General features: G+C 52.8%; 9 protein-coding genes across 9 annotated transcripts; 5 read left to right on the top strand and 4 right to left on the bottom strand.

Moving 5' to 3' along the window:
- Positions 1–1,033: 1,033 nt before the first annotated feature.
- Positions 1,034–1,267, top strand: Z519_04574 (uncharacterized protein; the record flags this gene model as incomplete). The annotated part of the gene is made up of 1 exon (XM_016762320.1): positions 1,034–1,267. The coding sequence occupies one exon, from the start codon at positions 1,034–1,036 to the stop codon at positions 1,265–1,267; it is 234 nt and encodes a 77-aa protein (XP_016621267.1).
- A 3,725-nt stretch (positions 1,268–4,992) lies between these two features.
- Positions 4,993–6,486, bottom strand: Z519_04573 (uncharacterized protein; the record flags this gene model as incomplete). The annotated part of the gene is made up of 1 exon (XM_016762319.1): positions 4,993–6,486. One exon carries the CDS (start codon positions 6,484–6,486, stop codon positions 4,993–4,995), a length of 1,494 nt encoding a protein of 497 aa, XP_016621266.1.
- Positions 6,487–7,071: 585 nt separating this feature from the next.
- Positions 7,072–7,755, top strand: Z519_04572 (uncharacterized protein; the record flags this gene model as incomplete). Its single annotated transcript, XM_016762318.1, has 1 exon — positions 7,072–7,755. The coding sequence occupies one exon, from the start codon at positions 7,072–7,074 to the stop codon at positions 7,753–7,755; it is 684 nt and encodes a 227-aa protein (XP_016621265.1).
- Positions 7,756–7,768: 13 nt separating this feature from the next.
- Positions 7,769–9,020, bottom strand: Z519_04571 (uncharacterized protein; the record flags this gene model as incomplete). Its single annotated transcript, XM_016762317.1, has 2 exons — positions 7,769–8,007; positions 8,054–9,020. 2 exons carry the CDS (start codon positions 9,018–9,020, stop codon positions 7,769–7,771), a joined length of 1,206 nt encoding a protein of 401 aa, XP_016621264.1.
- A 273-nt stretch (positions 9,021–9,293) lies between these two features.
- On the top strand, positions 9,294–11,315 carry Z519_04570 (uncharacterized protein; the record flags this gene model as incomplete). Its single annotated transcript, XM_016762316.1, has 1 exon — positions 9,294–11,315. One exon carries the CDS (start codon positions 9,294–9,296, stop codon positions 11,313–11,315), a length of 2,022 nt encoding a protein of 673 aa, XP_016621263.1.
- A 340-nt stretch (positions 11,316–11,655) lies between these two features.
- Z519_04569 (uncharacterized protein) lies at positions 11,656–13,833 on the top strand (the record flags this gene model as incomplete). The annotated part of the gene is made up of 2 exons (XM_016762315.1): positions 11,656–11,727; positions 11,791–13,833. The coding sequence occupies 2 exons, from the start codon at positions 11,656–11,658 to the stop codon at positions 13,831–13,833; spliced, it is 2,115 nt and encodes a 704-aa protein (XP_016621262.1).
- Positions 13,834–14,424: 591 nt separating this feature from the next.
- On the bottom strand, positions 14,425–18,435 carry Z519_04568 (uncharacterized protein; the record flags this gene model as incomplete). The annotated part of the gene is made up of 1 exon (XM_016762314.1): positions 14,425–18,435. The coding sequence occupies one exon, from the start codon at positions 18,433–18,435 to the stop codon at positions 14,425–14,427; it is 4,011 nt and encodes a 1,336-aa protein (XP_016621261.1).
- A 1,005-nt stretch (positions 18,436–19,440) lies between these two features.
- On the bottom strand, positions 19,441–20,625 carry Z519_04567 (uncharacterized protein; the record flags this gene model as incomplete). Its single annotated transcript, XM_016762313.1, has 1 exon — positions 19,441–20,625. One exon carries the CDS (start codon positions 20,623–20,625, stop codon positions 19,441–19,443), a length of 1,185 nt encoding a protein of 394 aa, XP_016621260.1.
- Positions 20,626–21,024: 399 nt separating this feature from the next.
- On the top strand, positions 21,025–23,007 carry Z519_04566 (uncharacterized protein; the record flags this gene model as incomplete). The annotated part of the gene is made up of 1 exon (XM_016762312.1): positions 21,025–23,007. One exon carries the CDS (start codon positions 21,025–21,027, stop codon positions 23,005–23,007), a length of 1,983 nt encoding a protein of 660 aa, XP_016621259.1.
- Positions 23,008–23,807: the final 800 nt, after the last annotated feature.

Here is a 23,807-nt window from a genome sequence, read left to right as displayed (position 1 = left end):
CGTGTTCTTTTCCGAAGACCGTGTCGATTTTCCGCTGAGCGGGAGCCTTGGCTTGGCTCGGCTGAGCTCAAAGATCTCGCCGCTCGATGGAACCTCAACCTCTCGACACACTTCCAAGGTTGAAAAAGGAGACACCTAATTAGCCCGGTTGGTACTTGCCAAGCCGAGCCATTTCAACGGCCTCATCCGCGAATCGCTTTATTGGCCAGTCTTGTACACTGGTGTCTGCAGAATGCTATGGCCCCGATCCCAGGCAGGAAGTCAGAGGAACATAACGGCGTGCAATCGAACTGCCTTAATGCCATGCCATACGTACGGAGTGTTCACCCCCTGATTCCAATCTCATCAGCGGCCAGAGGCAGCTTCATGACCTCTCGGAGCGGAGCTGTTGCGTTTGTTCACTTGAGGTCCTTCCTCCACCGTGCTTAACCTTACCTCTATCTTAGATGGTATCCCCTAGGGTCTTACTCTGGGAGATTTCACTTCAACCTCACTTCACCCTTACAATAATAATAGCGATAATAATAACGCCTATGCTTTTGGGACAAGGGTTTCCATTTTTGGGTATTTTTATATTTTACACCTCACTTCTCACACGGCTCTAGTTCAAATTGCCCCACCTCCATCCTTTTCCATATAAACCCCTCTCGAGTCCTTTCTTGCTTCCTTTCTTTTCCATTTAAACCCCTCCTCCTAACTCCTTCTTTGTCCATGTCGCTCCCTCCCAGCTTGCCTTAGACATTGTCCTCTCGCTTTAAACCTCATCCTCCAGTCTCCTTTTGAATCAAGACAGCTGTCCAGCCCTTTGATTAAGCTGAGCTGTATGACCGCTGCAACATCAGCAGCCGTCACGAATTGCGGCCTCAAACTCCCTGGCGTGAGATGAGGAGAATCGTGTTCAGTTCACCGTTCCTGAACATTGCTGACTCACTTCCCTCTCGACCTGAATAACAACATCCTGTCAGCTATCGACGTCTACCACACAGCTCCTAGTCTACAACCACATTCGACCCTTCATTGGATCAAAGCCGCAATGGCATCACCACCTACCGAAGTGCCTGTCACGAGATCTGCGGTCACTTCGCCTAGCCAACTTCTGTATCCTCCTTATCGAGAACCATGTTTCGAGCTCGCAGCTATTCAAGGTGCCGCTTTGATTGCCGCAGTCTGGAGGAAAAGCCCACGCAACCCTCCAAAACGCTGCTTCAGGAAGCTGAACGGCTGGCAGATTTCCAGATCTCACGAGAAAGAGACATTGGTTTCATAGGGAATTCAGCTGCTGGGAGGAGCAGTACCCTCAACTCCGTTCTTGATATAGGTAATCTTGCGAGGACTGGAGTATGTGGCTCTGCTGTGACCCCTTTCGCTGCCGAATATCGCTTCCGTCAAGCTATCGATCCAGTCCATTCGCCTTGGACTGCAAGATAATGCTCCCGCGTGGACTGGGAGAGTATGCCGGCGATCTCCTCCGGGACTTAACATCAGTTGACAAAACGGACTGTGAAGGAAACGACCCAAAGACTTACGGGGATAGTAAGGCAGCGCACGACATCTTTGAGGCAACCTTCTCAGACAAGGAAGATTTCGATTTCGACCTACTCAAACACGGCGACGATGAAGAAAGCCTAAGTGAGACCAAAAATACCTCCTAGCATTGTGCCAGCAGGTGAAGTTTCCCGAAGATATGACGTCTGATAGCTGCTACATTGAAGAATCGCAAGATGCAGATGAATGCCAGGAGCACCAATCATTGCTCCAAGATGGCGGCCTCTGGTCCTTGATGGAATGCCTTTCCATATTTGCCGAGATTGGCATTCTCATAGATGGACTCACGTTGATTCACCTACCAGGATTCAGTGACACAAATCTCGCCAGGATAAGGGCAGCAAGGACGGCACAGTTCAAAGTGTGATGATCTTTGCTTAGTGGTGGAAATCTTCCGCGCTTGCGATAGCCCCATAATCCAGCAGAATTTGGAATAAAGGGACTAAGGTGCGGACGCAGCTTTCTACAATTGTCAACATCACCATTGATTTGGACGCGGTCGGCAGGAGATTTCGAAGCAAATAGGACCCTTGAGAAGTGGTCAACTAGTCTAAGCTCAATCAAGCCCGGGCCGAGTTGAAACAAGCAAAAGAGGCAGGACAGAAAGCGAAGAAGCATGCCGAGCGCAACCTAGAGAAGCTTTTGATCACCACTCGGAATGAAAAAGTGGAAAGGACTTGCAGAACAAATATGGCTCCTGCGTGAAAGGTGGAATACTCAGGGTGTTTCGTGTCGACAATTTCATGTACCGGAGGGCACCTACAGAAGGAGACCGAGAGCTGAGTGGCATTTCCGCTCTTCGACAGCATCTTGCAGATCTCTCGGTCGAGTATCTGTTCAAGGCAACAGATCTTTTTCTGGCAAAGAATGTTCCAGCACTGGTCGCCGCTTTCGCGACATGGGTAGAGTCCTGCAGGATCGACCTTGAGCTTGAAAAGGGCCCGCGCCTCCCTGAAGCAGGCAGGTGAGCTTAGACTGTGTCTAGCGAAAACAGAGAACTGGGCCACTGAGATGGATACGGCTTTCAAACAATGCTTCGACGCGCCTTTGAAAGAAGGCTCGAGTGCCATTCGCACAGCCTGTCTTGAGGTGGCTCAAACATGGGAAGTATGGCACCTTACGTCAATAGTCTCGTTGGTGAAGCGTGATGGGAATGGTCCGAAAGGGACAATGGGACCCAGGGGCTGGAACAAGGAGCTTCTAGCATGTTTCAATAATGTCGTCTTGGGGAAAACCTCGTACGACCTTGAAGTCGCCACAACCTCGGGAACAACATTGCAGTCTTTGAACGGTAAGCAGATCAATGCTCTGAACCGCAAGCTCCTCCCGCCAGGCCGGAGATCGTGAGAAGCGCCTTAAAACATGCCGAAGACGGCTATCGCAAGGGACTGGGGAATATGAGGTGCGATGCGAACGGTACCCACGAGGGCTCTTACGTTCTGGCTTGCATACTTAATATAAATCACAAGGCCAAAAGACTATCAAGAATGATTAACAGAATCTGCTTGTCGTTGGTAGTTGACCAAAAAAATAGGTGATGGAGTGCGACAAGGAAGCGCCACGAGGTTCTGCCAGCGCGGGTGAGCAGAGAGGAATTCGTCGACGATTTCAGAAGGTTGCTTCCTGAGGTGTTCCAAGATGTGATCGATGAAGTGTCTGACCGCTTCAACGCAGCATTGGAAAAAGAAATCGAGGTCATCGGGTCAGATCTTGAAACCATCCAGCCTTCGAAAGGGAATGAGAGATTGATCAAGACTGGTTCCAGCATATGGCGAAGAGTGTGTTCTGTGGAAGCTGACTAAACGCTTGGAGGAAGCGGACGAGTTGGCTACAAATGCGCGAGAAATGGCGCGTCATCGTTATACCTGAGGATTGCCTGTGACGGTGTGAAAGGAGCAGAGTTTTGAAGAGCCTGACTACAGTCTGCGCCGAAAGGGAGACGGGCCAGATGATGTGTGGGCATTCATTCCCAGACACAAAAGAATAGGTCTGGACCAGGAGAGCAATAAGAAGGTGAAACGAAGGGAAATTGAGATGCCCATCGTCTCCAGATACTGCACTGGCGGAAGAAGGGAGTTTTGAGCAACAAGATCGCCGGGTCACCATTATAAACTAATGCACTCGTCATGATTCCTATGAATTTGAGATGAGAAGGCTTCATTGGAACCTGGATCAAGAATACATCCATTGCTAGACGCGAAGCTACACGACCAAGTTTTGGGGAACCGGAGACCTATCACCCTCCAGACAAGACAAATGAGCTGTCAATCGGTCAATCAGAACGCGCGAGGAAACGGTTTTCCTTTGGGTTCCGACGCGCCAGGCCCCAGGGCCGGAGGGAGCTAGTTGGCTACACAGCGGCAGTGCATCTGGCGAGAATTACGAGCTACGAGCTTGGGGTCAAAACTGGTGCCCAAAAAATGCGTCCGCGGTACGCATTGAGTTGAGCTATTCCAGGACAGCGCTGCAACGGAACGGAATAGTAGAATCGCAGAACAGAGATGGATGAACGCATGGGACGAGAGAACGAACCAACAACTAGTGGATCGTACGCGTGCAATGACCTCGTTCTACAATATTCCCCTGCTCTGGATTCCGGCCTCGCGATCCTGGATCCCCCATCGCCTTTCTTCTCACTGCCTTGTATTCTTTCTACCTACCAGGCCGGAGTCAGAAATAAGCGCCAGAGTCTCTTCACCGAACATGTACCTCGAGAGTGCCCAATAACGTGAAAGGTGGTCGCCATGTCGAATGTGTTTGACGGTATGGGATGAATGACCAGGGGCCACTGTTCATACAGGTAAACGATATACTTGTTGTGGATGAAGGACACTGAATGGCCCTCCTCTTATCGGACAGACTGTACAGGACCACTTGTTTCTGGATCCGCCTGCTACTTTCGCCTACCTGCCTGCCTAAGAACTTCCGGGAAGTCGTGGAGACTCGTATCTCCAAGTTTGCTGATGTTAAGCGAGGCCTCAAGGAAGGGTTAAGCCAGTTTGTCAGTTATTGTCAGTGTCGTTTTGCTCAAGGTCACCTGTTCCCCCCTTTTCCGAGGAGCCTTGTCGCATTCGCATTTCATGTTTCCTTTCCCCTCGCACGCCTCCATCCTCCCTCCTCCCTCAGCTCCGCTGCAATGCCGCTCCCAGCCACATACCGAGTGTGATGCTACGCTTAAAAATGGGAGTGGGGGCGGCGGGCAGGGGAAGGCGTCATGTACGTGCTGGCATTTGTCCACATATGCGAGAATGATTATTTTGCATTTCTTTCCCACCTTTTTGCGCACGGTAACCTGACCCCGAGCATGGGCAAAACGCCGTGAGGCTCAGTTGTGCAGTTGGTCCTTTGCTAGAAATATCCGGCGCACTAACCAAAGAATCTTTCATACTCTTGTTTCCATTCATACTTGGTCAGTCAGCGTGTGACATCGCCGTCGCATTCATCCCTTCAGCCTTGTAACTCGTTGCTAATTCCTCCCACCGTCACACTCTTGATGACGACATACTCGTCAACACCATATTTGCTTCCTTCCCTTCCAAACCCGCTCTCTTTTACACCTCCGAAAGGTGCGGCGCCGTCGGAGATCAACCCAGTATTGACACCAATCATCCCAACCTCCAGCGCCTCTGCCACGCGGTAAATGCGTCCAACGTCCTGGGAGAAGAAGTATCCCGCCAACCCCACCTCGGTATCATTAGCAAGCGCGACGACTTCCTTTTCCGTCTTGAATGGAAATAAACCGGCCACGGGGCCGAACGTCTCTTCGTGCGCGAGTTTCATGTCATTCGTCGCGCCGGCGATAACTGTCGGAGCGTAAAAATTGGATCCCAGGTCGGACAATTTGTTCCCTCCGCAGAGAATTTTACCTCCCTTCTTCGTCGCGTCCTGCACGTGCGATTCTACTTTGGCGATTGCGCGGTCGTGGATGACGGGGCCGTGGGTCACGCCATCGTCGAAGCCGTAACCGACTTTAAAGTTTTTGACTTTTTCGGTGAACTTCTGGGCGAAGGTGTCGTAGATACCTTCTTGCACGTAGATTCGGTTCGCACACACGCATGTCTGTCCCGAGGACCGGAACTTGCACGCTATTGCCCCTGCCACTGCTGCGTCTAGGTCGGGTGCGTCGTCGAAGACGATAAAGGGAGCGTTACCACCGAGTTCGAACGACAGCTTTTTCAGCGTAGACGACGACTGTTTCATGAGGAGTTTGCCCACGTTTGTCGATCCCGTGAATGAGATCTTTTTAACCCGTGGGTCTGTGGTGAGAGCCAGTCCAATTTCCGCCGTGTTTTTCATGGCGGTGACGATATTCACCACGCCGGGAGGGATGCCTGCTCGGCGGGAGAGCTCGGCGATGGCGTTGGCTGTGTAAGGTGTCTCCCCAGGGGTTTTGGCGACTATGGTACATCCCGCAGCGAGGGCGGGGCCAATTTTTCGTGTAATCATGGCCGCTGGGAAGTTCCAGGGGGTGATTAGACCGCAGACGCCGACAGGCTGCTTCCACGTCATGATTCTATTGCCCGGAATGGAGGCTCCGATAGTATCCCCATATATTCGGGGCGCCTCTTCGCTGAACCATTGGAAGAAGTTGGCCGCATAGACGACTTCGCCCTTGGCGTCGTTGAAGGGCTTGCCGTTCTCCCAGGTTATGAGGGTAGCCAGGTCATCGGCATTTTCCATCATCAGCTCATACCACTTTCGTAGCATTGTGGCTCTCTCTCGAGGGAGAGTCTTTCGGAAGGAGACGAACGCATCCACCGCCGCGCCAATGGCCTTGTTCGTGTCCTCTGCGTTAAGTTCGGCACATGAACCTATCTTCTTGCCTGAGCCAGGATCATAGACGTCAAATGTCTCAGAGGAGGCGGCGTCGACGAATTTGCCATTGACGTAGGCTTGGGAGATAAAGAGGGAGGGGTCTTTGAGTTTGGGAGCGGAGTGCATTTTGGCGATGGACAGTATTCGGTACGAGGGATGGACAGTTCTTGTCAAGGACGAAGGCAGACGAGGGCGAGCAGAGGACAGGAGACTGCGTATATATAGGGAGGCCATTGTGAGAGGGAGGAGGCTGGTGGTGCAGCCGGCGGAAAGAGTAAAATATGGGTAGTCTTAGTCCTGTGATGCTCTTTGACCTCCTCAATTAAATCATGACCAATAGATGATCGTAATCACATTGGGAACCATAACATTGAACAAGGGTGTCCGCTTCGGGCAAGACTTGGAGGATGTTTGACTGGTTCGAGTCTGTGCCTCGCATATTCAACGATTACTTCATGCGAAGCTCGAGAAGCTTTGAAAGTGTGCAAAGTGTGAAAAGACGGAGATCTGCGTGATGTCATAGTGGTATGGAGGAACACAGGGACATTGTAGCACTTCGCAATCAATCTGCTGGTGGGCAAAGTGCTGGGCAGCCTCGGCATCAACTACGGCGCAGCAAATATCCCGCTGGCGCTACGATATTTCTTCGGAGACCGCGTGCGCATGTCCAGCCAGGTTGTTTATAAATCAGCGCTGCGGGCCACACCCAACATGGCAGATCCTCAGCACCAAGAGCGGCGGAGCTTAAGGAGCAGATTGCAAGGTCGGGCAATTGCGGAGAGAAAACTGGTCGAAACAGTCAATGCTCTCTCCGCGCCGGACTTCTTTGCGAAGTATGCACCACCTGAATTGATGACCGAACTGGGGAACTGCCACTCCGAACTTGAGCTGTCAAGTCTGCAAGCAGACGCTGCAAACGTGCCCAGTGGATGGTTGGAGGCATGCCTGAAACTGATCGAGGAAACCAGTGCTCAGGACTACCAAAACTCGGAGATAAAGTGGTCAACCTCGAAGAAGAGGAAGGAGATGAAGCTGCCAGACATGAAATATATTATTCTCTTTCATGGTACCTCCCACCTTGTCGGCTTCATCTCCTTCATGATAACCTATGAAGATGGTTACGAGGTGCTCTATGTCTACGAGATTCATTTCACCCCTGAATGGCAAGGCAAAGGAATTGGCAAAAAACTGATGAAGATCGTCGAGGTCATTGGCCAGAACGTTGGCATCACCAAAATCATGTTGACTGCCTTCAGGGCAAATCGTCGGGCTGTTGGCTGGTATACTCAACTGAGTTACGAAGAAGACGACTTCTCTCCCGGTCCACGCAAATTGAGAAACGGCACCGTCAAAGAACCGAGCCACATCATTCTTTCGAAGCAAGTGAAACGATGATCCCATTGAGGTTTCATATCTGGCGTACGCTTTTGCCCTTCATCTCAGGTCTCTCCATCTCCCATTCATCGCGCATGACAGCGAACAACGTGTCTCCCACAAGAATGGTCAATCCCAAACTCCAGACCAGCGTGATGGCATAGAAAAAGTTGGCATTCCCGGATCCGGCGTATATCCACAAATAGTGGAATGCAGGTCCCAGCAAGGTCGAATAGAGCAGTACTGATGCTGCTATAAAGGTGTAGCGAGTGACTGGGATTGTCAGTACAAGATGACGAACTTGCAAGGACATACTCACGTGGAAGCACGTGTTGGTACATTGGCAGAAATCCAAGATATAGCGAGACGTCCGCGATGCTCGGGTATGGCTTGAAGATGGCAAACAGACCCAGCAAACTGGTGATGACGAAAAGCGGTTGGCTTTGAAGTCGAAGGGTCATGCCTCCCACATATCCCACCAAGTGCAACCAGAAGACGCCAATAAAGAAATCTCGGAAGGAATCGAATATCTCGATGAAGAAGTACCACCACAACCCCACATTCGGTGTCAGATCGGGGACCGTTATTTGAACTCCATAACACGAGGCCAGGAAGTCCCAGAACCCGCTGGTCAGGATGGGCGTCATAGCAAGGAGCGCAGCGAGTCCCGCGGCATAGGAAATGATCGGGGCCACGACGGACGCGGATCGGTTGCTCTTGTGAATCATGAGAAGGGTGGGTGGAAGAAGTAAAGCCGGATACATTGACAAATAACTCCCAATCGCGAGCCCAAACATAGCTCGAACTGCATTTCCTGACTGAGCGTTCAAGACAGCTTGGATAATAGCGGCATTGGTGAAGATGCTGGTGCTTCTCCCAAGACATGACAAGATGGTAAATGGATTGAAGAGATAAGCTGCGGCAATCAGGGACCCGTCCAATTTTTGAAATCGAGAGGTAGGGACGCGTAGTTCCTCCGCGATTCCTTGCAAGGAGGCCGCATTCAAGACATCTAGCCCAACGAAGATCAGCGGGGAGGGTAATATCTCAAAGAGGACCAGTAGCAACGGTGCTTGGTGAAAGACACCGCCATCGTAAGGCGACAATCCATGCTGATAGAGAAACAGGCCTTCCTGAAGTCTCTGGAAGCTTGAAATCGGGGTTGATATTTCGACTCTCGCCGTCAGGAAATTGGGAATGTCGGGGAAGGCTAGGAAGATGACAAGGCGCAGCAGAATCGCGCCGGCATATATCGCCGCCGTCTTGCGGTCCAGCGATATTGCCATTCTTGTTATAAGATGCACTCTCTGGTCGACCACATTGGCTTGCTGGCGTGTCGACGGTCGTGAAAAAAAGGAGGTCGAGGCTGAGTGAAGTTTGAAGTTCCAAGGTGGCCGAATTGGCCGCAGCCTGATGTGGTTAGTGGATATCGGCAAAACACCGGCGTTTGCTTTCTCCACATCTTCAATCTTGACTTTTTTTCCTTGTGCGCTCTCTTGCGCTCTCCAAGAGAAGAGCCTCTCAATCCCTCTACGCTTTGCACCTCGCAGCAGCCCAATATGGCGAAACAAAAGAAAAAGGGCCAGGCTGGCCAGACGAAGAACTACATTACTCGAACGCAAGCTGTGCGCAAACTGCAGATATCCTTGCCTGACTTTCGGAGGCTCTGCATTTTCAAGGGCATCTACCCTCGCGAACCTAGGAATGTCAAAAAGGCAAGCAAGTCGGCCACCCACTCGACAACGTTCTACTACACCAAAGACATCCAATACCTCCTCCACGAACCGTTGCTAGCCAAGTTTCGTGAACAGAAAGCCCTCGAGAAGAAGATTGCCAGATCTCTCGGGCGAAACGAAGTGCAAGATGCGGTGCGGTTAGAAAAACATCGCATGCCCAAAATCAAATTGGACCACATCGTGCGAGAACGATATCCGACATTTGTTGATGCTCTACGGGACCTCGATGATGCCTTGTCATTGCTGTCGTTGTTCGCAAACCTCCCGTCCACCACCGAAGTCCCGGCCAAGGTCATTTCGCGCTGTCAACGCCTCTGCCACGAGTTCGAACATTACCTTATTGCCACGAATTCCCTACAAAAGTCCTTCTTGTCTATCAAAGGCATCTACTACCAAGCGACGATTCAGGGCCAAGATATAATGTGGCTGGTCCCCTACAAGTTTGTACAGCGGGTGACACAAGACGTGGATTACAGGATAATGGGCACGTTTGTGGAGTTCTATTGTACACTGCTGGGCTTTGTCAACTACAGACTCTATACTTCAATCGGTCTCGTGTATCCACCTAAGTTCGACGTGGTGTCCGACGAACGAGGAGCAGAGCTAGCGGCATTCACTCTGGAGGGTCGCGGAATAGCTGGCGGGATTAATCGACAGGAAGAACAGAACACACCGGCTAATGGCCATGCACAAAATGGAAATACAGAGGCGGTCCAGGCTCAAATTGATAAGATTGCCCGAGAAACTCCGGCCCAAGAGGACGTCGAGCAGGATGAGCAAGCCGAGGAACAAGTGCAAACTGACGCCATTGACACCTTCAACCCCGCCGCACCAGAAGGCGACATTCTACCGCAGCCTGGCCTGACCGGCGATGAGGCAGCGCACTTGTTCTCGGATTTCACATTTTTCATTTCTCGTGAGGCCCCTCGTCATCCCATCGAGTTTCTACTGAGAGCGTTTGGTTGTAAACGAGTGGGATGGGATGCCGTACTAGGCGAGGGTGCATTTACCCACGATGAAAGAGATCCCAGGATTACGCATCAAATTGTCGACAGGCCTGCTCCGTCGCAAACATTGCCTTCCATCCAGGGCCAAGAAGGCTCGAAAGATCAAAATGTTCAGGCTGTCAAACCCGGGTATATCATGCCTGGAAGAATCTATATCCAGCCGCAGTGGATATGGGATTGTGTAAACGAGGGTAAACTGCTGCGGACCGATTTGTATGCGCCCGGAGAGACTCTGCCTCCCCACTTGAGCCCGTGGGTTAAGCCCGTCAACGGCCAATATGATCCAAGGGCAACCTTAGAGGAACAGGAGCCGGAAGGGGAGGCTGATGCAGCGGCTGCCGGGGAAAGTGAGGATGAGCAAGAGCAAGAAGAGCCGACTCGACCTACTGGCCAGGGACAAGATCGGGAGGAAGAGGACAAGCTTGATGATGACGATGATGAAATCGACGCATACGACATGGATGTCGCGCCCTCGGATGACGAATCGGAAGAGCAAGCCGAAGATGAGGAAGATACCTTCGCCGGCTTCGACGATGCTGTCTCTGAGGAGTCTGACCTGGACGAGGACACCCAACACCAGAAGGAACTCGAAGCAGAAGCGGCTGGCCGCCCTGTCAAATCGAGCTCGAACGGAACAGACCAGAAAGCCAAGGCCCTCAAAGCCCGACAAACGGAACGGTCTCGAAAAGAGGAAGAAATTGAGCGTCAAAAGATGATGATGAGCAATAAGAAGCGCAAACTATACGAGAAGATGCAATACTCAAACAACAGACGAGATGAAGAGGCCGAGAAACTGCGAAGAAAGCGGAGGAAGCTGGAAAAAGCCGGCAAAAGATGAGCTAACGGCGCAATGTCGACCATTAGCTCATGGCTGTTGTGCTCTTTAGTGTGGCGTTAAGGTCTAGAATACAAAACTCAGGAAAACTGGGACATAGAAAGACGAACAAGAATTGCGTCCATGTAGCAATAGAGAGGCTTCTGTTCACAAGGCTGCAATCAAGGGGTGTTTTCCCCTGGTGGGGTCACGTGTTTGACGGTTGGGCTTTCCATAAAAGCGGCGGTACCTGAGCTTCGGAGATCGATTGGAGCTTCGCAATAAAACTTCAACAGCCTCGATCACCAACTTCGTACTCTACAGTCGTTCAGAAAAGGGCCCGGGAAGGGCGGCGCAGTATACGATGCTGCGTTTAGCGAGGCCTGTTGGCGCCTCTGTGCGCCGGCAATTGCTTGCCCAAGCTGCCTTGTCCCAGGTACGTCTCGAAGTTTTCAGATTCGAAGGTGAGAAGCTCGCGCAACTGACATCAGGTCTTCAGCGGAGGACATTTGCAGACAAGAAAGACTCGATCTTGAGCTCGGATCCAGCATTCATGCCAGGCAGCCAGTCTAGCGCTGCTCCGGTCAAGACAGAGGTTCCTTTGGGCCCTGGAGGTCCCGGAAGTCCAGCTCCTCAAACATCCACGCCCACGCCTGCTACACCGTCTTCACCTTCTTCAAACTCCACCATTCCTCCGCAGAACGTCCCCCTCGCGCCTCCGAGCCCGACCAAGACTCAGACAGCTCCTCCCACGACCCCCTCGTCTGTCAGCCCAGCCGAACCTCCTCCTCCACCTCCTTCTCAAAAGCCACCCACTCCCCGGAAAAGATCCTCCCGATTTCGTTTGCTACTGTACCTGCTTGCCTTAAGTGCCCTCACGTACGGAGGAGCTGTCTTCTATGCATTGAGGAACGACAATTTCCACGATTTCTTCACCGAGTACATCCCTTTCGGAGAGGACGCAGTCCTCTACTTTGAGGAGAAATCATTCCAGAAGAGATTTCCGCACGCAAGGCATAATGTCACGAGGACCCCTCGACCAGAGGCAAGGCCAGAGGACAGCAAGGTAACCACAATCCCCCAGAAATCTGGACTGTCATGGCGACCCGTCGAAGAACCGGAACAGAAAGGTAGCGATGTCACGCAAAAGGGCAAACACATGAGTGCCTTGGATGCCAACCAATCCGTGACACCGAAGGCTGCCACCGACGCTACACAGGATTCTCACAGCGCTACGCCAAAAGAGAGAAGTGTCTCGGTTGAAACCGCAAAGAAAAGCGCGGCAGCAAAACAGGAAGGAAAGCCAACTGAGACTCCTCAACCACTGTCCGCGCAAGGTGCTTCTCCGGAAGTGTCTTCTACCCCTTCGACAACTGATTCAAGAACACCTGCTATCCCACCAGTCACACATATCTCACCCCTCACAGTGCCCAACGCCGAAGAACCCGTGGTACAAGAACTCGTCAAAATCGTCAATGATCTCATCACAGTTGTGAACTCCGATTCTGCCGACGCCGCCAACAAATACTCCGCCCCCATGGCCAAGGCGAAAGAATCACTCGAACAGGTCGCCAGCAAGATAACCACTCTGCGTGACGCAGAACGCAAGGCCGCTGAGGAGCGTATCGCGCAAGCCCACAGAGAATTCGACGAAGGTGCCAAACAGCTCCTGAAGAGGATCGAGACTGCTCAGGCAGAGGATGACGCCCGCTATCGCGAGGAATTCGAGACTGAACGAGCCCGTCTTGCACAGCTGTATGAAGAGAAGGTGAAGACCGAGGTCCAGCGAAGCACTGAGCTGGCGGAACAGAGACTCAAGAACGAACTGGCCGAGCAAGCAATCGAGCTGAAACGTGACTTTGTCGCGCAGATCAAAGACCTGGTGGAATCCGAGCGTCAAGGGAGATTAAGCAAGCTCTCTGATCTCAGCACTAACATCGACAATCTTACAGAACTCACATCAAATTGGAACGGCGTGATCGATTCCAATCTTGCAACTCAGAAATTGCAAGTGGCCGTGGACGCCGTCCGTTCTGCTCTTGATGCAAGCGCAGCCTCAGACGCAAAACCTCGCGCATTTGTGCGCGAATTGGCTGCCCTCAAACTCTGCGCCGATGGCGATCCGATCGTCGATGCGGCCATTGCGTCCATAAATCCCTCATCATACCAAAAGGGAATCCCTTCCCAGCCGCAATTAATCGACCGCTTCCGTCGCGTCGCACATGAAGTGAGGAAAGCATCACTCCTACCCGAGAACGCGGGTATCGCATCGCACGCCGCTTCGTTAGTTCTCTCGAACGTGCTCTTTAAGAAGCATGGGCAACCCACGGGTAACGACGTGGAGAGCATCCTTACGCGGACGGAGACAATGCTGGAAGAAGGAGACCTCGATGGTGCAGCGAGGGAAATGAATTCTCTGACGGGGTGGGCCAAGGTTTTGAGCAGAGATTGGTTGGGGGATGTGAGGAAGGTGCTTGAAGTCAGACAGGCGCTAGATGTCATTGAGACGGAAGCCCGGTTGCAGTGCTTGAGGGTTGGTTGATTTCCAGTTGACGCTGTTGGAAGGGATGATAGACGTGGCGGAACGGGGAAAGAATGGAATGGACACGCAAGGCAAGACAGGGAGGGAAGGGTGACAGGACGAACAAGTGAGTAAGAGGCAAGTTTGTGTATACATATGTATTTCGCAGCCACAGAAACGTGAAATCGATGGCCCGTTCACTAGCTTCCGTCTTATCCTACGGGCCTCTCAATGCCAAATGGTTCCAAGGAAACGCTCATTATGTTTGTATAGTTCCTTTTGCTTTCCCATCCCGTTCCGTGAATTAAAAAGCTATACCAAACTGTATGAAGATGATGTCGTAGCCGGCCAAAAAAAAGGTCCTCCGGTGTCCAACAAAATTTTGCCCACGAGTACGAGCCATTTCGTCTCCCCCAGGGGGTGTGATCCCAAACGCCTCGCTGGTTCCAAGGAACAGAAGCATCACTCCTTGACATGACCCAGGGATAGTTCCGAGCTTTCCCTCATCTCAGATATCTCGTGACTTAGTCAACAACTTACATATATTCTCACCCAAAGAGGCAGATTGGTTGCGCATTTCACCCTCGATGGTTGCCAAAATCTCCCGGCCCATCAATCAATCCAAAGCAGCCATCTCACTCCCTTAATCACGCACCTGCCCGTTCCCAACGCAAATCTCACTACCGAGACGACAGCCCAGATGAGCCAAAGCAGCCCAACGACGGTCCACTCAATGCCGGCAAACCACAGCTTGCGGAACAGCCTGATCGGGCCTCTCCGCTTCCGGCGAAAAGCGACTTCAATGGAGTCGTTGAGTTCTTTGACGGCAAGCGTACTAGTTGTGGAAAGCTTCATGCTCAATTCGCCAGCCGAATCCGCTGTTATTCGTACTTGCGGGGTCATGGTGTTTTCCACCTGATCTTCGAGGATTTGGAGTTGGCTGTGCAGAGCGGGTATAAGCGAGGTGGTGAATGAATGTAGTTTCTTATTGAAGGTTGAGGAGTGGCCCTCCAGCGTTTTCATGATGTTCTGTGCTGCGATGATGTGTCGTTCTCGTTTCTTCACCCGTAAAGGTTTCGCAGAATGCAAGGCTTTGTTCTCCGGGGTAAGGCTTTCGAGAAGGAATGGCGGCAGTTCTTCACCTGAATCTTCCGCTCGACGTCCAATTTCTCGAGCTTTGACAGTTGAAGTATATAGGAGGACCTGTGCTCGTTCAATATCGCGCCATGTCACGTCTTGAGGCTCGCCGTCTTCTTGACTTATCTCGGATCCGCCCACCTTTGAAAGATCGCCGGTAGATTTGGCAGTGCGGAGGCCACTCAGACCCGTGACCGGGCCGATGACAGAATTCAGCTGATCGGATGCGTCTCGCGATCTGCTCAAATCCAGAGCTGCGCTAAACCCGTAGCTCTTCCGTCGACCCAAGTCATTTGGTGTAGGGGGTGCTCCAGTATCAAGTTTAGGGAGGGCAGCAAGTCGTGGCGAATGTGAGGCCGAGCGACGCTGAGCAGCCAGACGAGAGATGTGGTCAGTAGCATCACTCCTTGTGGCCGCGTCATCTGGCGCCAGAAACCCTTGCCTCTTCTCTTGTCGTTCGCGATCTTTTTGGAAAGGCGATGTGAAACTGGGCAGATTAGGATTGTTGTATCGAGGACGATCATTTCCAGAGTTACTTGTCTTGGTGATGACGGGCGAGACATGGTCGCTTTTCGTACTTGAGATGGTGGATGATCTTGAGCGTGCAAGGTGCGGAGGTGTTCTGAGAATCGTCCCGTTTTGCTGATGGTGATGATGCTCTCTCTCTGAGTCAGACCCTTCGTAGGATCGAATACTACCTTCAGAGGCCGAGCCTCTGTGCCGGTATATTATCGGGACATCACGTTTCCAGATAAAGTCTCCTACTCGAGAAACCTCATTTCCGACGATTTCTGCTATGCGACCTCCTTTGAACATCGCCCGAATCCTGGAATGGTCATTTCCTGCATTGGTAGTTGACCGCGTGCTGACTCTGCTCGCTGTACTGTGTCTGTGCTCAATGGACGATTGTGGGGTCACTTCGTCTGCCTCTGTCGAGTTCGTTTGATTTTTGGACAGTGAACTGACGGTCCTGGTCATGGGGCTTTGGCCACGAGAATCGGGGCTATCAATGTGTTTGTCTGTTTCAGGTCCGTGAATCGATTGCACTGGTGGAACATGTGCGAAGTCAGTTGTGCTGATTTGTCCCTTGTGAGACTTGCGGTGGAAAGGATGTAAGATGGTAGACATCGGTTTCTTGGAGGGCGAACTCGGTCTACTGGGAGGCGGAGAAAGGTTGATGGCAATACTAGGCCATTCAACTCCGTTAGGGGAATTCGGAGCGGTGGTAGTGTCATATTCTGTAGATGCGCGAGGTTGCCGTTCGTGCTCGAGGCTTGAACGGACCGGGACCTGCACCGGTCGAGGCCGAGATGAATCCTGTCTATTCCGTGACCGAGTCAAGGGGGAAGATTTTTTGAGACTGTCAACTTTGAAAAGCTTATTGAGACCAGTATGATCGATTGAAGTTCTTTTCGACGTTGGGGCAGAGGAACCCTGACTTGAGTCGCCGTGACCGTGTCCAAATGCCTGCGGCGACTGCTTTGGCAGCGAGTGACTACCTCGCTTGTCCAGACCGTCGTTAAGAGGGGTTTCTTGCCTCTTTCGCCGCAGTCGTTTGCGACCGCGTTCAACCCCCGCATCATCTGGAGACGTCGAGGCCGAATATTCCGAATCGCTGCTGTCCTGAAACAGCTTCTTGCGCATTCGAGAGCGTTCTCTAGAGCTGCTACCACCCATGCCTTGAACAGAATCTCTGATAATGTCTCTGCGGCGGCCATGGCGCCCACTTTTGTGTGGATGATGAGCTGACCTAAACGTCGGCAACTCAGGCAGGGCTGATGAAGGCGTCTCTTGAAACGAACCGTCATGGGACTCCGGGGGTGGAGAGGATCGCTGCAAGCTAGTTGGCACATTGAGGGGTGCTTGGTTGCGCCAACCCGAGAACGTGAAATGAGTACTCGGGGGATAGATCAAATTGTTGTCTCGATCTTGGATTTTCGTCTTGTTCAGGCCTTGCTCCAACCAATATGCATCGGCTATCAAGTCGGCCGGATGAGTTACCCAGTCAGAGCGTGGACGAGTTGGCTTGGGATGAAGTTGGTCTGGTACACGAGACAACACTGAACTCTTTGGGTCATCTGGCGAATCATCGGGATCTTCTCTGTCGGTGTCCACTGTACGCAGATCGAGCGGAGGTAAACGGACACACTCCAAAGAGTCGTGCTGGGTGTCTGGGTGACTTGAAACCACGGCATCGACCCATGCCCTGACCTTCTGAACATCATGCCACCCATCCACCTCGCTATCGATTGGCGTCTTTTCCCAAATGCGGAGCTTGCGATTTCGGACGTACTGTAAAGGATTGTACGCCTTTTGCATTGCTTCTGGACCTGTCGACCGGACGTGACTCCCTGGTTTTCGTATGGGGGGCAGATGTGGAAGAAGGCGTCGATGCTCATGTGCGAGTTCAAAGTATGCCTTTGCCTTTTCAACTCGGGCTGCAGTGGCCGGCGAGATCTGGTCAGCGAAATCCGGGTCGACGTCAAGATTGGGGTCCACCTCAGTAACAGATACATCGACAGGGGTCGTCGTCGTTGGCCCGTTTGGGTCACGGTATTTGGCCGAAGCGTTCCTTTTGGGAGAGCCACTCTGCGAGAACGGACGATTTGTCGCGAGAAAGGGCGCGATGCTTTTTCTCCGGACGGTATTGCTCGGATTTGTGGTTGACGCGGCGGAGACGACACGGCGTTCGCCCTGTTCGGTTGAGACATATCTCCTCCCCGAAGCGAGGCGACGTCGACCTTCACTTAAACTCAAGGCCATATTGACAATCTGGGCAGGGTCATTGTCGAAGCCAACCCTGGCCACGGGCGCTCTTTGCACTTCCAGGTTACGCGAGGTTGACGCCGGACTGCCCGCGAACCGAGGGTTATTATGCGAGGACGACAGAGACCGTCGAACGTCAGTGCCAGGGACAAGCTGCTCCGAGCTGGGATAGTTATGGATGATGGGATCCTGCTTGACCTCGCTGGCAAGTGGAGAACTTTTGAAGGACGAGTTGGAGTGGCCATTGGTTCTGTGCCTTCTCTTCACGAGCGCCAATTCTGAGTCGCCGCTATTCCGTTTTGCTTCTGAATCCTCTCGAGCAGGGGCGAGTGATCCGCGAGAGAGCCGTTTGGAATTGGAGACGGGCTCGAGAAGAAAGCCACCAGAACGTCGAGAGACATTGCGGCGGGGAGCGTCGTTTTCCTTTGCTTTTTCCTTCTCTTTGCTCTTGGAGTCCCCGTCACTTTGAGCACTGCTACCGCCAAAGGAAAGACGCTCTAGTAATCGGGAAGGTCGAGGGTCGGGATTGCGACTTCTACTTCGATGACTGGCAGAACCTGAAGCAGTTGACTCGGTCCTTGTCCCCCGACCCTCTCGCTCGTTGGCAGATTCGCGGACGGAGTGAAAGGTAGGCAGAGACAGGTGATTGGGATCCGGGTGCTCTCGTTCTCCGGCATCGTCGCTGGCAGCTCGGCCATTGGGAGGTGTAGAAGTCGACATTCAGTCACCTGCCCATGGAGCGCAGGTGGACTATCGCAGCTTGCTGCGCGCACGGATGGGCGGGATCATTGCAGCAGCAATATGACCCAAATAACGAAGCGGTGATGGCGGTATGATTGCCCAAGGCAGATCGAGAGTGGTTTGGGTGTCTGGTGTACAGGGTATGAATGCTGGAATTGCGGACGACGAAGAGTACAGACAGCACAGAGAGGCCGCAATGCGAATGGCTGAGTCGGCAAAAAGATTTCGGATGGCGGTTACTTGGCCCTTGCCAGCCGCATAAACAACCGTCAACGATTAACTGGATGTAATAGAAACCACCCTTTAGTGCCCTCATTCAAGAGTCTTGGGCAGAGGGGATGCCATGATCCATCATTCAAGCCCCAGTCGCAGCCAGCCACCTTCCCGTAAGGGTGGTAGTCACCTGTAGTCGTTTAACTAGCAGTCGCCACTCGAGGTGGCTTTGTGGGTATCGGCTAAGGGCGGACGGTTGGGCGGAGGGCTGTTCAAGGTACGCTGTACCGAGGACACGCGAACCTCCATGCGATTTGAGCATCCCTCGTACGGAGCATTCAGGACAGAAGCTCAAGTGCTAGATTCCTAGTCCTGTACCTCGTACCAAGTGTATTGATTGCAGCCCCTACTCAAAGTCGTATTGTAACACCCAAGCGCCTTGTACCGAGCATGGCCAGTGCATAGCCTCGTGAGGCGCACGGTTCCCATCCCCATAGGTACCCAGTCCACTAACAAGTACAAACTACCCACGGTAGGCTGCCACATTTCAATATTCCTACCCAGCGAACAAGAGAGCGAAAAAGATTTCCATCTCGCGTCATCAAAAACCCTCATTCTGACCGAGGTGGAGTCCTTGTGGGAGCAACAAGAAGATCTCCAGGGCAGCTCATACCCTCTGTCTGCTAACCCCTGCTGCCCCTGTCAGCACGCACCTAGTAGGATTAATGCTCGGATGGGCTTGCAATGCTTCCATCATCACTTCTAGCTCGTCTATTCGTCTTCTATCAGTCGCAATATCGCCAATCTAACCTGCTCACTGGTCTGAATTCTGTTATGCCCTCCGTGCCGAACTCTTTCCCATCGCATACGCTTTCGGCCGTCCTCGCTCCTCCATTCCTCTCCATCCAAGTTTCGTGCAAAATCGATCTTACCCCCGGACGCAGCGTCCAACGTGTACTCCCAATTGGCCCGGCCCTCCCGCCAGGGGATTTCGTAGTCGTTGCGAGCGTGTAGCATGACAAGATTGAGCTCAACTTCTGGCGTCTGTGCCAATTCCACTAGTCTGGAGCATGCGTCCCATTTGTCTTGGATCTTGGAGCGCAACCATTCTTGGAGTCGAGGATATGCCATCAACGGGGACAGAATGGGGGGAGTGAGGCCCTTGAATGAGTAAGACTCAAGTAGATTGGGCAAGGAAGTGAAGCTGGCGATTAGCACTAAAGCCTTGAACGGAGCTCTGCCGAGCTTCACAACCCACTCGTGATAAAAGGCTGTCGAAATAAAGGTGCCCATGGACTGTCCCACCAAGAGGACTCGGGATGGATCCACATACTGGCGCCCTGTGTCGCTTTGCTGTTTGCCCTCGTCGGGCTCTCCGGTCAGAGCAGACAGTAATGATACGGCATCCTCGATCACACCCTGCTCCGTGGGACTACCAGTGCTGAGACCGAATCCACGGTAATCGAAAGCAATGACATGGACAGGTTTCTCTGGTGTCGACACACCCAACATTTGCTGATATGCAGAAGGGCGGTAATTGGAGGCGAGATGAGCAGCATTGCCATGAAAAGCCACCACGACAGTTGCGGTGGGATCACCGAGAAGAAGTTGGAGGCCGACGCTTTTGGAAGCAACCTCAAAAGGCTTCAGGCCAAAGTCTGGTTGCCCAGTCAACGCTTTCTCATGCTTGTGGTAGAGATGGGTTGGCAGGATGTGCCAGGCAAAGAGGGTCACGTTGTCAGGAGTGACAATGGTGAAGGGCTGGATTTGGTGATGTAGAAAGCCAAACTGCTCGGTATTGTTCAGATCCTGGAAGTAGGTGGGATTGATTTTGTGGACATAGGTGGCATTGCGCTGGACCACTGGCAATGTCAGAGCAGCCATAGCCAAGGCATAGACCAAGCCACACCCAGCCAGGCCCCAGAAGGATTTCCGGAACAAGTTCTCGAAAGCCATGACAGTATCAAGGCCGGTTTTCAGATGTTGGGTACTGTTCGTTGGAAAGATGGTGTAGGTGCAAGATGGGGGCCGATTTCACACATCCATCGTGGGAGCCGAGCGATTAAGTAATACCCAACTGCACGAGCAGGGTTTTGGACTCGTACAAGCTGGCGAAAGCTGGCAGAAGCTGTCGCTGTCGGGATTTGGTGTGCTCAACTGATAACACTGTGAATAATAGGTCGCTGTGGTCAGCCTGATGACGGCAGCGACGTGACCTCCGGCCAACCTTCCATATTGTGTACACGCCGCTGTTTGCGGCGAAATCATCTCGATCATCCAAATAGTACACTCCGAGGGTGGTCATTTGGGCTCGCAGCACGGCTCATCGACCCCCAGGTCGTTGTTGGCGCCGTCATGACCGACGTGACTCCTCAGAAACGAGTGCTACCTCCTCGCGACAGACGAGATTCTGCAGCGAAACGAAGAGCGTCCGTGCCAGCGCAACCTCCTGCATCTGCATCTACGTCCACTCCAGCTGCACGCAAGCAGACCTCCGCCACATCCTCTGAACCTCGCCAGAAGCGCCCGTACAAGAAAAGAGCCAGTCTGGTCCGAGTTCAAACTCCAAGCTCGGTCTCGCGCTCTTCGCCGTCGATTTCTGTGGGCGAAGATGTCTTGCCCACCCGGATTGTGGCCAACCAGCAGCTGCCCACGACCAAAGAGAAACAACCCTCCGAATTGTCCCTCCGTGAATATCAGTCAATTGCTGAGAGTGCCACCCTTACCGCATCCCTACATCGCTCTCGTATGCAGTGGCTATGCCATGGCATCTTCGAAAAGTACTGGGTCAAGCCCGTCAAGAGAAAAGGTGTTATTGAGGCTCCCCCCAACAACCCCGAGTCCAAATCAATGCAAAGGTTGGGGACGGCGACTATCACCATCGAGCCCCATACGTTCGATGTAGTTTTCTACACAGTTCGAGATCCAACAGCTCCTCTGCCGTACCAACCTCATCCAAATCAACATACCGCGGCGCGCATGGAGCGCATAATGTCTCGCATGACTCATGAACCGCCGCCTTCCTTTCCCTACCCTGGCTATCCCCCTCATGGTCCGTATATCCATCCTCAACCGCCGCAACCGCCTCAACCGCCTCCATCTGCATCACCACCACCGTCAACACCGGTTGTACCGGTCAGAGGGGTGCCACCTTCAGCACCTCCGCCTCGCTCCCAAACTAGCCCTCTCCCGGTCCAGATCAAACAAGGAAAAGAACTGAGACCCGGTCCCGCTCCACCTCCTTCACAAATTCCGCCGGTCCAGTGCTCGCACGAAGAGTCTCGGACGCCACGTCCGGAATCGAGACCAGATCCAGTCATCCAGATGTTGGCTGCGCGGGCTACGTCTAATCCTCAATTGAAAGAGTTGATGAAGATCGTGGCAACTTCGAGGGCCTCACCTGAACAGTTGAAGGAGTTCCAAGCTCATATCGATGAATTTAACGAGGTGATCCGACGACGGGAAGCGGATCGACTTGCGAAAAGTGAGGCACGCCCAGCCAGCCAGCCGTCATCAACGCCGACAGTTGCAGAATCCCCGAGACCGCCGGCTACCCCGAATCCGACACCTCCTGGGCTGCCGTCAAATCCATCTCCTGCAACAATCTCTAGGCGATCGTCAACGTCCAATACTTCACAACCGCAGCCACGTCAGCATCCCAATACCGCTCTGCCTGGTCCTCCGCCTGCAGATCCAGCGCTAGGACCAGGGGCATTGCCCGGGGCGATGCATCCGTTTCCACATGCGCCTCCACCAACTGAGCGTGGAGACCCACGGAAAGGCTACATTATATATCCGCCTCCTCCGCCTCCAGTTCGGCCAGAGCCCGTCATCAAGCACATTGTGATGGAGATGACAAGTATACCGTCTGGCAATCAGGCTGCGTGTCCAGATAGATGGCTCTTCCCGGAACATGCAGTGTTGGAAATGCGTCCGGGAGGATTGGAGATGATCTGCTCGTTCTTGGTGGAACGCAAAGGTTCGCAGATTTTGGCTGGCGGGGAGCCTGCAGGAAGACAGGATGAAACGGAAGGCAAATGGCAGGCGGAGCAAGAATACTATGAGCCAGTGACGATGAGCATCAAGGCCAGAAACCACCGAACGATAGAGACGATCGCCAAAGCCGCGAAGGTACTACCGGTAGTGCAAGAACACATGAAGGAAGTGATGACCAAGAAGCAACGGGCGCCGGTGGAATATTTGGTGTACCAGCTGCCACGCGAAAGGAACCATGTGGGCGCAGACGGCGCCGAGACTGGGTTCGAGGACAGCGGCGTGGACCTTGGCAGTGATTCAGCGTCTGAAGATGACGAATTGAAGGATGTATACGGCATATGAAGTGCCGGGTGAGTGGACGAGAAGGCCCCCTGTCGTTTGATTCGATAGGGCGATAGCCGGTACGTAGTTCTCAGAGGTAAGAGTCGTCTAAGGCTAGAGCGGCATATGTATTATGTACTGCTACCCGACCGGAGCCCACCAGCCTGGGGCGATGGATTCAGAACGGTTCACTAGGATCAGACCACGACAGACACGGGGCTCCAGAATTGAATAGAGTTTTACAGCGCACTTATCAGGGGTGCCTGAAGTACTGTAAAGCCACTCGCCATTGCAGGATACCAAGACACGTTGCCTACGTAGACATAACTTGGTACAGTACAAGTACTTTCTTCCCTGGAGCATATAAAAATCCCATCCATGACATGTGCAGCTGCAGCGGCAGCCTCTGACGACACGTGACTGGCTGCCCTCACGACTTGGACCTGGCTCGCCGGGAAGCCTCACCACTCACCCCCTTCTTCAAAAGTCTTGGTCAACTCTGCTCAACGACTCAACAACCCTTGATCATTCCTCTCCCACACGCTCGTCAAAGTCAAAAATCAAAGAGAAATCTCCTGCCTTCAAGGTTCTCTTCGGAAAGCTGACCGAGCACTCTGTTCCATCCACGGCCCAACGATCCGCGCTCCAACACCCTGAGACTCGAATCAAAGGCCCTCGCTCTCCGCCTGGCGTCCCCCAGTGTCCCCGCCTCCATCGGCTCAGCAAACATCAAACCCTTCTGGCGCGGTGGGACCGAATTCATAGCCGTGAGAAGAAGCTGCGAGAATATGTCATGGTGCGCTGAATAGCAGTTCTGGGGG

This window comes from Cladophialophora bantiana, assembly GCF_000835475.1.
Source record: "Cladophialophora bantiana CBS 173.52 unplaced genomic scaffold supercont1.6, whole genome shotgun sequence".
In the NCBI taxonomy this organism is placed as follows: domain Eukaryota; kingdom Fungi; phylum Ascomycota; class Eurotiomycetes; order Chaetothyriales; family Herpotrichiellaceae; genus Cladophialophora; species Cladophialophora bantiana.
The sequence above is the reverse complement of the archived record's forward strand: the minus strand, read 5'-3'. Positions and strand labels throughout refer to the sequence as shown.